This window comes from Lepidochelys kempii, chromosome 1, assembly GCF_965140285.1.
Source record: "Lepidochelys kempii isolate rLepKem1 chromosome 1, rLepKem1.hap1, whole genome shotgun sequence".
In the NCBI taxonomy this organism is placed as follows: domain Eukaryota; kingdom Metazoa; phylum Chordata; order Testudines; family Cheloniidae; genus Lepidochelys; species Lepidochelys kempii.
This window is the reverse complement of record NC_136380.1, coordinates 198,597,828-198,610,833: the sequence shown is the minus strand read 5'-3', so window position 1 is coordinate 198,610,833 and position 13,006 is coordinate 198,597,828. Positions and strand designations below refer to the sequence as shown.

At 41.5% G+C, this 13,006-nt stretch overlaps 1 protein-coding gene across 7 annotated transcripts in view; it reads right to left on the bottom strand.

Annotated features, from left to right (window-relative positions):
- Positions 1–13,006, bottom strand: part of CMSS1 (cms1 ribosomal small subunit homolog) — a 364,144-nt gene that overhangs the window by 210,890 nt on the left and 140,248 nt on the right. For 2 of the 7 annotated variants that reach the window (XM_073307667.2, XM_073307633.2), the window contains exon 2: positions 5,042–5,123. The exons of the other annotated variants lie outside the window; for them this stretch is intronic. In XM_073307667.2, coding sequence (XP_073163768.1) covers positions 5,042–5,123 — 82 coding nt within the window. The remainder of the gene's footprint in view (positions 1–5,041; positions 5,124–13,006) is intronic. 7 annotated transcript variants of the gene reach the window in all.

The following is a 13,006-nucleotide window of genomic DNA, read 5'->3' as shown; positions in this document are numbered from 1 at the left end:
ACACTTCCATCAACACGAGTTCAATGGTCGACTTTCCCACTCCAAACCGGTTAGTGACCGATCGGTAGTAATCTGGAGTAGCCAGCTTCCACAGTGCAATCACCATGCATTTCTCCAATGACAGGGCAGCTCTCATTCTCATGTCCTTGCGCCGCAGGGCTGGCTCATCACACAATCCCATGAATGTGGCTTTCCTCATCCGAAAGTTCTGCAGCCACTGCTTGTCATCCCAGATGTGAATCACGATGTGATCCCATCACTCAGTGCTTGTTTCCCGAACCCAAAAGCGGCGTTGTACTCTGGTCAGCATCACCGTGAATGCCACAAGCAATCTCATGTCGCAGCTACTACACATGGCAAGATCAATGTCACACTCCTTTTGCCTTTGTAGCTTAAGGAATAACTCTGCTGCCACTCATGACGTGTTGGTCAGAGCGAGCAGCTTACTGGTCAACAGTTTGGGATCATTCCTGCAGCCCGAAGAGGCAGGGTGCGCAATACACAAACCGTTGAAAGGTGAAGCCAAATGTGGACAGAAGCACAAGGACTGCTGGGATGCAAAGCAATGCATCATGGGGCATTGGGACAGGACCCAGGATGCCTCCTGACCTCCCTCCGGCACTGTAACTCTGCCAGTATAGACATACCCCTAGTCAAAGGTTCAACCGCGATTTATAGGCACCAGGATGAGCTATGGGAGCAGGCCCCCAAGTAGTCTCCCTTCTCCTTTCCTTGCCCTCCCCTCACCATAGGCTCTCTCACTTTCGGGCCTCTCATGCGTGACAGAGGGATGCACCCTTCAGCCCTCATCCCCACGACAAAGCCCAAGGGAGTGACTGTCACCTGGGCCTAAGTGGCAGCTGCACAGGCAGTCTCTCTATTATGCTCTCTGTTCTATACAGCTTCTTATACTACACTCATCACAGAAGTATCTGCACACCTTCCTGAAGTGCATTAAGCAACTAACACGTCCTGTGTGGTTCATTTTCTCCTTCATCTTTTCCCTGGGGGTAAAGTGCATGCGTGGGGTTAGGTTTTGGTAGCGCTCGTTTCCTCCCCATTTCCACCTGCAAATTCTCCTATCCCTCTGCCCCACTGCTGGGAGGCAAACTGAATTCTACTCCCACCGGAGAGTTTATTAGCAGGGGGAAGGAGCTGATGACCTGACACAGTCTGCAGCTGCTAATCAGAGCTCTGAGACAGTCAGGAGCAGGGGCTGGGATGGGGGCAAAGTTCTCAAGTGCCTCCCCACTCACAACAGCAGTCCTGGGTACAGCTGGCACTCATGCATCTGGAAAATGCCTATAATTCCATTGTCACGTCTGCGAGCTGAGGGTGCAGAGGACCCAGACTCAATGCTTAACCAGGCAACTGCAAATTTGACAATGCTGTTTCTTACAAGTACAGTGCGAGTCCACAAGGGGGTCTAACTCTCAGCAATTACGTATTACACGGGTGATCTGTATAACTTGACAAGAATTCTGTTCTTAATTATTTTTCAAAGTCTGAGCACTACATTTATTACTATAGTCTTGCCTAAGCCTTCAAACTATTTTTATGAGGCCTTGAACAAGAATAATTTAGGGTCAAGTTAAACTTGCTAAATGGAATTATATCCAGTACAAAACCTTAGACCTTACACCCCAGCAAGTCCCAATTATCAGGGAGAACACAGCCTGGGACATTGCTGGTTTAATAAAGGTAGGGACAATGCCATCGAGATAAGGATTTGCCTATATTAAATATTTATCAATCGTGCCCTAATGGGAAGCAATCTGTTTTGATGTCCTTTTTACCCACAATTTGCACTTTAAATCCAGGCACAAATGCTTACGTTTTTAAATGACAGCACAACCATCCTTTTCAACTTTTTGAAGTGAAAACAAGGATGATCTACAGCACACAAAGTGGTATATATAGAACCATGGAAAGGTTTCCCCGTCACCTTTCAAATGCAGGTGAGCCAACAGTCACACAGAACACCACTTAAATAAGAACATACACCCAGGCTGCAGGACGAGAAAAGGAAAGAACAACATTCCATCCGAGCCAAAACAGACCAGAAGCTTTACATGGCTCCCGTGGTGGGAGATAATGATTAACTTTTTAAAAAAAGTCTATTAAGACAATGAAGTTTCCTGCTACACTCTTTGATGGATAGAGAGCACTCCATAAGGGGCCTCACTGTGACCCTGATTCAAACTATTTAATCATGTGCCTAACTTAAGCACATGAACAGTTAGTTTGTTAATGGAACTACTCACGGACTGTAATTTTAGGTGAGTGCTGAAGGACCTTTGTAAACTGAGGCCTACGTTAAAAGAACATTTAATTTGCATGCAAATAAAGTTATGCAAACAAAGGGTCTAATCCTACAAAATGCACTGGGTGTTCTACTTACTACCATAAGCAGTCCTATTGACTGCAACACAACTTACTATTATTACATATAGTGCTCACTACTGTCAGTTGTCCTGTTGTCATCAATAGGACCATTCCCAAGAGAGAGCACTAATCCCTAATAGGGTTTGCAGGATTGATCGCTATATGTAAACCAGTCTTCGGAATCATCAAATAACCCACCGTTTATTAGATCAATTTACAATTTAAAAGGACAGTACAGAAAGATAAGTTAGATAAACAAAATGCTGTTACCTCCATGACTAACACCATCCAAGATTACTAACATTGAAAGGGTTTAGAACAAAAAATTCTTGTTTACTTGTAACCATCAATACTCCGCATTTACTTTTTGCATTTTCATTAGATTTTACTACATAAACTGTTCTTGGATCTATGCACCAGCCCTGATGCTCTTGTATTTGAGCTGGAAATGCTGCAAGGAAATTACTAAATCAAAAAGAAAAAACTGTCTGCTCTGGAACTTAAAACAATTAATATGTCTAATATTAAGCTTATAAAGTTACATTTTGAACCTGACCAGATAGCCTCTTTAAAGCCAAATAAATAAATCTTGCATCAGATTTATACTGGCAAGAAGAGTTGCAGAAATAAAGGCACAATCCTGCAATCCTTAAGGTTTGTCTAAATGCTACTTTTATTCTGAGTGAGAGTGTCAACACAGGAGTTTAATGCCGTTTAACTAATCTGCTTTAAATTCACTTTTCTGAGGCTGGTCTACATTAGAAAATTTGACAGAACCAGCTACGTCGCCCGGGGGTGTGAAAAATCCACATTTTTGAAAGATGTAGTTAAGCCAACCTAAGTCCCCATGTAGACAGCACTAAGTCGATAGAAGAATTCTTCTGCCAACCTAGTTATCAGCTCGCAGGGAGGTGGATTACCTACATGGAAAGGAGAACCCCTCCCGTCTGTGTAGGAAGTATCTACACTGAAGTGTACACATTTCAAGTGTAGACAAGCCCTGGGTGTCCCCAGATAGACATGTCCAACTCTCATAAGTAATCCTTGTTCATGTGAATAGTCCCACAGACTTCAATAGGATTATTTGTGTGAGTAAAGGTCAAAGGATTCTACCAGGTGTACCCTGATTTCTACAGTGCTTTGCTCAGTAGCAAGAGTGGAGAAAGAAACCTTTATTTTTTTTAAGTAAGAATAATTCTGTTTTTTCTAACTACACATAATCAGAGTGCAGAAAAAAAGTAATGTTCTGATGTCAGAGAAATATTCCAATTTATTACCTGTGACCATGCCTTCCATTCTAAATGGCATGTACTGAAACCAGAGGTTGTTCAGGTCTGGATATCCTCTTAAACAAGGTAAATCAGCTCTACTATTAATGTGTTTTAAATACCTATTCACCCAACAAAAACTGAATTGATCAGAACAGAGTGTTAAGAAAATTTATCCTCTTACAGAATGAATATATACTTTCAATCTGCTAGTGTGTTTTAATACTAAATACGCACCTATTTCCTGTTAGAATTACTCATTTCTAACCATTCAAGAATAAAACATCACACAAAAGCACCTTTAAAAAAAATTAAGCAAATGTTCACAAGTTAACCTCCTAGATGTTGGAAGTGAATTTTTTCTTTTGATATAAATATTGTCTCACACTGCAGGTTTGAGCCTATGTATCTAGACTGAATGGGAAAAGTGCACCACACCTTCAAACATGGGGGATGTGATGGACGAGATTCATAAGGAAGTGGGCATATTAGCACCTGAGCTGAGCCACTTCTGAATATATAGGGCAACACCAAGGGCTATGCATGGAGGACAAAGGGTCCAATCCTACAAAATGCTAGAGTGCCCCTGTGAAGCGCTAAGCAACCTCAACTTCTACTAAAGTAATATATGTGTTGAGTGTGCTCAACAGTTCCCAGTAGTTTATAGGGTGGGGTCCAGTGTTTAACTTTTGGGAGGGTGGAAGATTTGCACGTGAATGCAAGTATTAACCAGATGTGATGTTTCTGTCTCCATCGTCTCACCTCCAGTCAAACAACTGCACAAAGCCCAAGTCTATCCCATCATCACCAAAATGCTACTCACCACAACCAAATAAAGGCCCCAATCTTGTTCCCACTTAAGTCAGTGTCAAAATCATCTTTGATTTCTTGTTGAAGATCAGTCCATAAACTCCCATAGAATCTTCTTGTGCTATGTATTTCCTGGTCTAACTGAGTAATCAGAGATTTCCCCACACCATACCACTCCTGTAGCTCAGTTCCAAAATAATATTTTAAATATCTGTGTTAGAACAGTCTCATACCACCACCCTCCTCTGGTTCCTACCATTCACCCATCTGGTTCCACAAGGCTATCAAGCACCAAGCCAGCTTCAAGCAATAGGCCAGGAGAAAATTCACCACCACTCCTTTCTGTGTCAAAAAAGATACTTCAAAACATCGCTCCACCTAACATTGTTGTACTGGTGCCAGACAGCTTCGCTGAGAATTATCAGAGCTTTGTTTAAAATTTATCAGGCATATATCTGAAAGTCAATGAGAATTTACACTGGGATTTGCAGAGGCCTAAGGGAGTTAAGGCAACCGAGTCCCATATACTTGCAGTGCCCTCAGGCCCCTTGGAAAATCAAAGCCTTAAAATAATATACCTGCACACCCATGTGTCTCTCTGTGTTTTCCCCCTGGCTCCCAACAGCCATCGGGATAGGAATTGTCCACAACCATCTTTATCTGAACAAGTGGAAAAACAAAGAAAGGAACAAATGACAATGTGTTCAAAGCCGCCTCTGAAATACATGTTACCCTCAGAAGACTGAATTACAACATAATCAGAAACAGGATGAAGTCACAGCTGTGGCTGCAAATCAGAAACATACTTCCTTAAGTATGAAGCCTATGTCGTGGAATTGCGAAGTCTGCTATCTAATAACAGAAGAAATTTACAAGTTCCACCTCTTTCCCCTCCAACCAGAGATGACAACCTAAATACACAATATTTCAACCAAGAAAATTGGGGACATACAAGAGGCAATTTTACCCTGCGTACAGAAAACCATTCCCACTTCCTTTTTCAGTGTGGAGGCAATTTAATTTTACTGCTTTCAAGAAACTTCCTATTAGAAAGCTGTGGTTTCCAATGGATTTTTATTGCATTTTCCAAAGTTACATCATTGGAGCTGGGTATATTCCCAAGAGGGCTGAAGGGTCTAAAACTGTAAACTACTACAATAAATAATAATGAATATCATGGCTTATAAAACCTGTAATCTGAACACAGACAAAAAAGAATTTTCACCTTATATAGTTACCCTTCAAAATCTGCACTTTTCATGCTCCCCTTTGTTTGCCTGCCAAACGTGTACAGGCACAGCCACCAATTAATAATATTAACCATATAAAATATATAAACAATCACTCAGAGCCAAAGGCATGATTTTACTTCGGTTCATTTTAGGCAATGAGAAAAACTTAATCTCAGGGAAAATACATCTTGCAAAAACACAGCAACCAACAATAGAGTTGAAGTGATAAGCTACATGGAGACGTCTATATTCTTCACATTATTATTTAATTGCCGAGGGCCTCATGCACTTTACAATAGGTAGAAAGTAGAAAAAAAAAGGGGGCATGGTCCTGCTGTCAATGAAATCAATAGACGGTTTGCACTGAATCCATGCCCTCAAAGAGATTACAATCTGAAGTCCCAATCATGCAGAAGTAGAGAGCACCCTCAACTCCAACTGGATTTGAGAAATGAGAATGCTCACAACTTCATAGATGATGTTTGTACCTTGCACATCTCGGGCCTCCTAGTAAAAATAGATACAGTCCAGTGTATCATCACTGTGATGCTGGCATGTCGTGATGACCTGGTCCTAGTGGATCTTTGGCAGAGGATCAGTGTTTGTGTCACAAACTGGCAAGAGCTGGGTGCGTGATGGAACAGGATTCTTTCCTCAGAGGACAGGCAACAAACTCATGTCACTCTCCAACACTCCTTCCATCTGACTAACCTAAGCAGTGCCACAGGGAACAGGATCTAGCACTCTCTGGGCGGAAGGTCATCAAGAGGAATGAAGACCTGATCTTGACAGATTCAAGTCCCATTGGTCTCAGTTCAAAAGGTGCTGTGGGTGCTCAGCACCTTTAAAAATTGGGCCCTAAATCTGGGGGGAAAAATGGAAAATACTGGATGACCTTCCATGAGGGCAGGAGTAAGGGTGGGAAAAACCCTGCAATGCTTTTAACGTTTCTATTTTGTGTTAGTTTTCAGATCCAGGAAAGCAGCTTTACAGCATATTTCTTATACAATACAAAAGACTTCTGTTGTCCAACTTGGCCACGTTATTTGTGTCTGGCATAATCATGACTAGGTGTTAACTTACAATTATAAACTCATTATTATTATTACTGTTTAATAAACAAACCAGAGAACAATAACATGTGAGATCACACCTTCTGTATTACAGTATATATACAGAAGGGAATAATTGTGATAATACAATATTCCTTTAATTACTACAGCACGATGTAGTGGTTCACTGAACATAAACTAACTGAACTGGAGCTTTATAATGAAAAAGGAAAATCCAGATTATGAATTAGATGAATGCTCTCAAGTGACAGTACAGAAGAAAACTTACATGGGTTAATTTCTGATTGAATGAACTTTGATGGTTACTTTCAGATTTCTAGGTGGCTGCAGAATAAGGTCATTAAGGGCTGTGTGAAATCTGTTATGAAATCCAACACCCTAGGATTAAGTACAAACTTGAATCTCAACCTAGTTTTGTTGAAATCCAGATGCTTAGATACCATGGTGATGAGTACAGTATAAAATGTCTGGAATGAGAAATGCTGCTCTAAGCAGTCTTAAAAGTGGGGTGCATTCTCATAGGAGGTACAAAGGAGAGAGAAAAGGGCACAGAAGATGCATAAATAAAGACGGGTAGGCCTTTAAAACAGGGCAAAGTTGCAGAATGGATGGGGGGGTAGAACACAAATTGATCCATTTTCTGAAAGTAGAGGACAAGCTTTCAAAAGTTTGAGAATGCTGGATTTGAGAGAAGTTGACAAAACTTTTAGAGCAAACTTGGGTGATCCACAGTTTTGTATGGTTTACATGAATCCAGATACCCATGCAAGCCAAAAATCGAAGTTTTGATGAATCCTTGCAAACCAAATCTGGATATTTTGAACTTTTGAACATGAAAAACTCCAAGTATTTTTGTTTGAAGTTCAAGTAGATCATCCCACACAATGCAAGAGAAGCACAACAGAGATTTGGGCTTGTGCACAGTTGTATTATTCATGTCTTGTTAAAATTATGGGACATCTGTGGGGCTTTTCTTCCTCTTCCCCCCTCTAAACAAGAGTCATTTACGCTCAAACTAAGTAGCTAATGATCAAACAAGTAGAATAATGATCCTGATTGTCCTTTAACATGCTCAGCATAGACATGAGTTCATGAGCAAGACAGGCACGCAGCCTCATCAGACATTAGTAAACACTTTTGATCTTCCTTTGAAGAAACTATTCTCAGGATATTCAGAAGCCTGTGGTTTATATTCATGTGTGCAGGAGAGCAATGCTGAATAGAACACTCCCACACAGAGAAAGATCTCAGCAAAGCTATGCTTGTTAAACTATCCCTGAAGAAAAGGAGCTGGAAATTAGGAAGCACTTACTGGACTGAATTAAGGGTACAGTTTTATTCTTCAATCCAGATTGCAATCTCTGTTGCCCATTCTACATTTCTTCTTCATGAGTAGAGCTCCCATTGCTATGTTTTGAATATAGTGTTATCTCTAACTCCACAGCAAAAATGAATAATGGTGGGAACAGAGATGGACACAAATGGTTAGAAAACTAATGTGCACTTAGAGGCCTTAACAACCTTTTTCTTTAAGAAAAAAAATATTTTTTTAAAAATAAAAACACTAAAATCCAAAAACCTGGTGGTTACTTCCTCCTATTTCACCTAGAACTATACATCTGACATTATAAAACCATTTGTTCCTTAAACTGGATTATCGAGGGAGAGATCAGATTAGCAAGAAGTTTTTGTCCACCTCATTTTTGTCCACCTCTCTCTACAGAATTGTTCTCTATACTGTATTATAATGTTTTGTATATGGTAGCTTTGAAAAGATGTTTTAAACATGAATATATTTTGCCCAGTTAAGTAGCACTGCAAGAAACTATCCAGTGGATACAATTTTGTATAAATAATTACAATGTAGCACTAACACCAATAGGCTGTCAAAGACAGTAGCCTGTACCAGCTTTTTCAGAAGAAAGTATAAGAAACCCTGTAGTAGGCAGTTATGGAATGACCTGCCCATAGGGAAAGATTCTGCTTAAGCCTAACCCTGATAAGTAACAGTCTGGCTTATGCCCTGAAGTACGAAAGCGTATATCCCTTCCAAAACTTTTTAAAAAAATATTTGATTTCCAACCCCGGATATTCTTGTTATCCATACAAATCATAGAAACATAGGGTTGGAAGAAGGGACCTTGAGAGGTCATCAAGTCCATCTACCTGTTCTGACCATGTAAACCTAGACCATCCCTGACAGGTGTTTATCTATCCTGTCCTTAAAAACCTCCAAAGGTGGGCATTCCATAACCGCCCTTGGAAGTCTATGCCAGCGTTTAATTGCCTTGTAGTTCGAAACTTTTTCCTAATATCTAAGCTAAATCTCTACTGCAGAAAGTTAAGCCCATTACTACTTCTCCTACATTCAGTGGACAAGAAGAATAATTGATCACTATCGTCTTTATAACAGCCCTGAATGTATTTGAAGACGTATCCGATCCCCCATCACTCTTCCTTTCTCAAGACTAAATATGCGAAATATGCCTCTCCTCAGTGGTAGGGCTCTACCAAATTCACGGCCATGAAAAACATGTCACGGACCAGGAAATCTGGTCTTTTGTGTGCTTTTACATTATACTATGCAGATTTCACAGGGGAGACCAATGTTTCTCAAATTGGGGGTCCTGACCCAAAAGGGAGTTGCAGGAGGGTCACAAGGTTATTTTGGGAGGGTGGCAGTATTGTCACCCTTACTTCTAAGCTGCCTTCAGAACTGGGTGGCTGGAGAGTGGCAGCGGCTCGCCAGGTGCCCAGCTCTGAAGGCACCACACCGCCAGCAGCAGCACAGAAGTAAGGGTGGCAATACCATATGTGACGAAGTCCCTCCTCTACCCTGGTGGGTCTTGTGCTTATTGGCGGATTTGCTCACCTCGGAGATTCACGGCAGGCCTCAGTTTGGCCGTTTTCGTGAACCCACAATCCAGGTCAACTCCTCCAGTATCAAGCAGGGAATTGTGGGGGATGGAGTTTGGGGGGAACCCGGGCCCGCCCTCTACTCCAAGTTCCAGCCCAGGGCCCTGTGGATTGCAGCTGTCTCCAGCAGCTCCTGTAACAGCTGCGTGACAGCTACAACTCCCTGGCTACTTCCCCATGGCCTCCTCCCAGCACCTTCTTTATTCTCACCACAAGACCTTCCTCCTGATGTCTGATAATGCTTGTACTTCTCAGTCTTCCAGTAGCATGCATTCTCACTCTTAGCTTTTTGCGCCTCTTGCTCCCAGCTCCTCGCACGCATACCACAAACTGAAGTGAGCTCCTTTTTAAACCCAGGTGCCCTGATTAGCCTGCCTGTCTTAACTGATTCTGGCAGCTTCTTGATAGGCTGATTAGAACAGCTGCAGCCAATCTGCCTTAATTGTTTCCAGAAAGTTCCTGATTGTTCTGGAACCTTCCCTGTTACCTTACCCAGGGAAAAGGGACCTACTTAACCTGGGGCTAATATATCTGCCTTCTATCACCCTCCTGTAGCCATCTGGCCTGACCCTGTCACACATACCATGCCATCCTTACGTCTGTGCTTCTGCTGGTGATGACTCTGCCTTCAGCGCTGGGCCCCCAACCAGCAGCCACCACGCTTCAGCTGCCCAGCTCTGAAGGCAGCGCCGCCATCAGCAGCAGCGCAGAAATAAGGGTAGCAGTAGCACGAACCCCCCTTTACAATAATTTTGCAACTCCTTTTTGGGTCAGGATCCCTACAATTAAAACACCATAAAATTTCAGATTTAAATAGCTGAAATCATGAAATTTACAATTTTAAAAATCCTATGTCCTTGAAATTGACCAAAATGGACTGTGAATTTGGTAGGGCCCTACTCATGTTTTTATCATTTTTTGTTGCTCTCCCCTAGACTCTCTCCAATCTGTGCACACCTTTCTTAAAGATTAGCACCCAAAACTGGACACAGTATTCCAGATGAGCCTCACCAGCATCAAGCTGAGGGGAACAATTACCTCTCATGTCTTACTTATGACACTACTGTTAATACACCCCAGAACAATATTAGCTTTTTTTTTTTTTTTTGCACAATTCCTTCATATTTTTGGCTCATATTGAATTTGTGATCCACCCTAACCCCCTGAGCAGTACTACCCCCTATCCAGTTATTCCTCATTTTATAGCTGTGCATTTGATTTGTCCTTCCTAAGTGAAGGACTTTGCATTTGTCTTTACTGAATTTCATCTAGTTGAATTCAAACCAATTCTCCAATTTGTCGAGATCATTTTAAATTCTAAACCAGTCCTCTGAAGTTCTTGTGACTTCTCCCATCTTGGTGTCATCCACAAACTTTATAAGCATACTCTTCACTCCATTATCAAAGTCATTAATGAAAATATTGAATAGTACCAAACCCTGGACTGACCCCTGTGGGACCCCACTAGATACGTCCTCCCAATTTGACAGAAAACCATTGATAATTACTCAGAGTATGGTTTTTCAACCAGTTGTGTGCACCCACTTCATAATAAGTTCATCTAGACCACATTTCCCTAGTTTACTTATGAGAATGTCATGTGGGACTGTGTCCAAAACCTTATGAAAACAAGCTTAAGTCTATGGCTTCCCCGCATCCACTACGCCACTAAGAAGGAAATTAGGTTGGTTTGGCATGATTTGTTTTTGACAAATCCATGTTGGTTGTTATTTATCAACCTATTATCCTCTGATGCTTACAAACTGATTGTTTAATAATTTGTTCCAGTATCTTTCCAGGTATCAAAGTTAAGCTGTAATTTCCTGGATCCCCTTCACTCCCCCTTTTAAAGACAGGTATTATCTTTTCTCTTTTCCAGCCCTCTGGGACCTCACCCAGCCTCCACGAGTTCTCAAAGATAACTGCTAAGAATTCTGAGATTGCCTTAGTTAGTTCCTTTTCCCTAGGGTAAATTTTTGTCAGTCCCTGCCAACTTGAATACATCTAACTTATCTAGATAGTCTTTAACCTGTTCTTTCCCTATTTTGGCTTGCGTTCTTCCCTCTTGTTGTTAATATTAATTGCGTTAAGCATCCACTCACAATTAACTTTCTTAGAGAAAACTGATGCAAAATAGGCATTAAACACCTCAGCCTTGGTGAGGCATCATGTGTTATTAGCTCTCCTTCCTCATTAAGTAGTGGACCTACACTTTCTTTCATCTTTCTCTTGCTCCTAATGTATGTCTAGAACCTCTACTTAATGCCTTTTTATGTCTCTTGCTAGGTGAAACTCATTTTGTCTCTTAACCTCTCATTTTGTCCCTATATGCTTGTGCTATTCTTTTGTATTCATTCTTAACAATCTGTCCATATTTCCACTTTTGGTAGGATTCCTTTTTGATTTTCAAGTCATTAAAGAATTCCTGATGGAGCCATATCAGCCTCTTAATATTCTTCCAACTTTCCTCTGCATCAGGATAGTTTGCTGTTGTGCCCTTAATATTGTCTCTGTGTGAAAGTGCCAGTTCTTCTAAAGTCCTTATTCCCTTCGATTTTTTCCCCCAGGGGACATTATCTACTAGTTCTCTGAGTTTGTTAAAGTCTGTTGTTTTTTTTAATCTTTGTCTTTATTCAGCTGCTCTCACTCCTTTCTTTCATTAGAATCGTGAAGCCCATGACTTATGATCACATTCACCTAAGTTACATTCCACCTTCAGGGCTGGTCTACACTACAGGGGGGAGGGAGGAATCGGTTTAAGTTAGGCAACTTTAGCTATGTGAATAACGTAGCTGAAGCTGACATACTTAGATCTACTTACCGCCGCAGTGTGTCAACAGGAGACGCTCTCCTGTCGATTCCACTTGTGCTTTTCATTGAGGTGGAGTACCGGAGTCAACACTAGAGTGGTCAGTGGTCGATTTATCGTGTCAATACACGATAAATCGACCCCCGCTGGATTGATCACTGCCCGTCGATCCAGCCAATAGCGTAGACAAGCCCTAAGTTTCACAACCAATTCCTCCCTTAGTCAGAATAAAGTCTAAAATGGCTCCCCACACCAGTTACTCCCTCCATGTTCTGAAGCAAGAAGTTATCCCCAACACATTCCAAGAACTGAGTAAACATTTTGTGTTTTGCCATTACTTTTCTAAAAGATGTCTGGGCAGTTATAGTCCCCTACCAGGTCCAGGTCTTGTGTTTTGAATATTTCTGATATTTGTTCTAGAAATGCCTCATCCACCTCCTCTTCCCGATTTGGTGGTCTGCAGTAGATCTCTACCATAGCATCACCCCTGTTTTTCCCCCGTTCATCTTCACC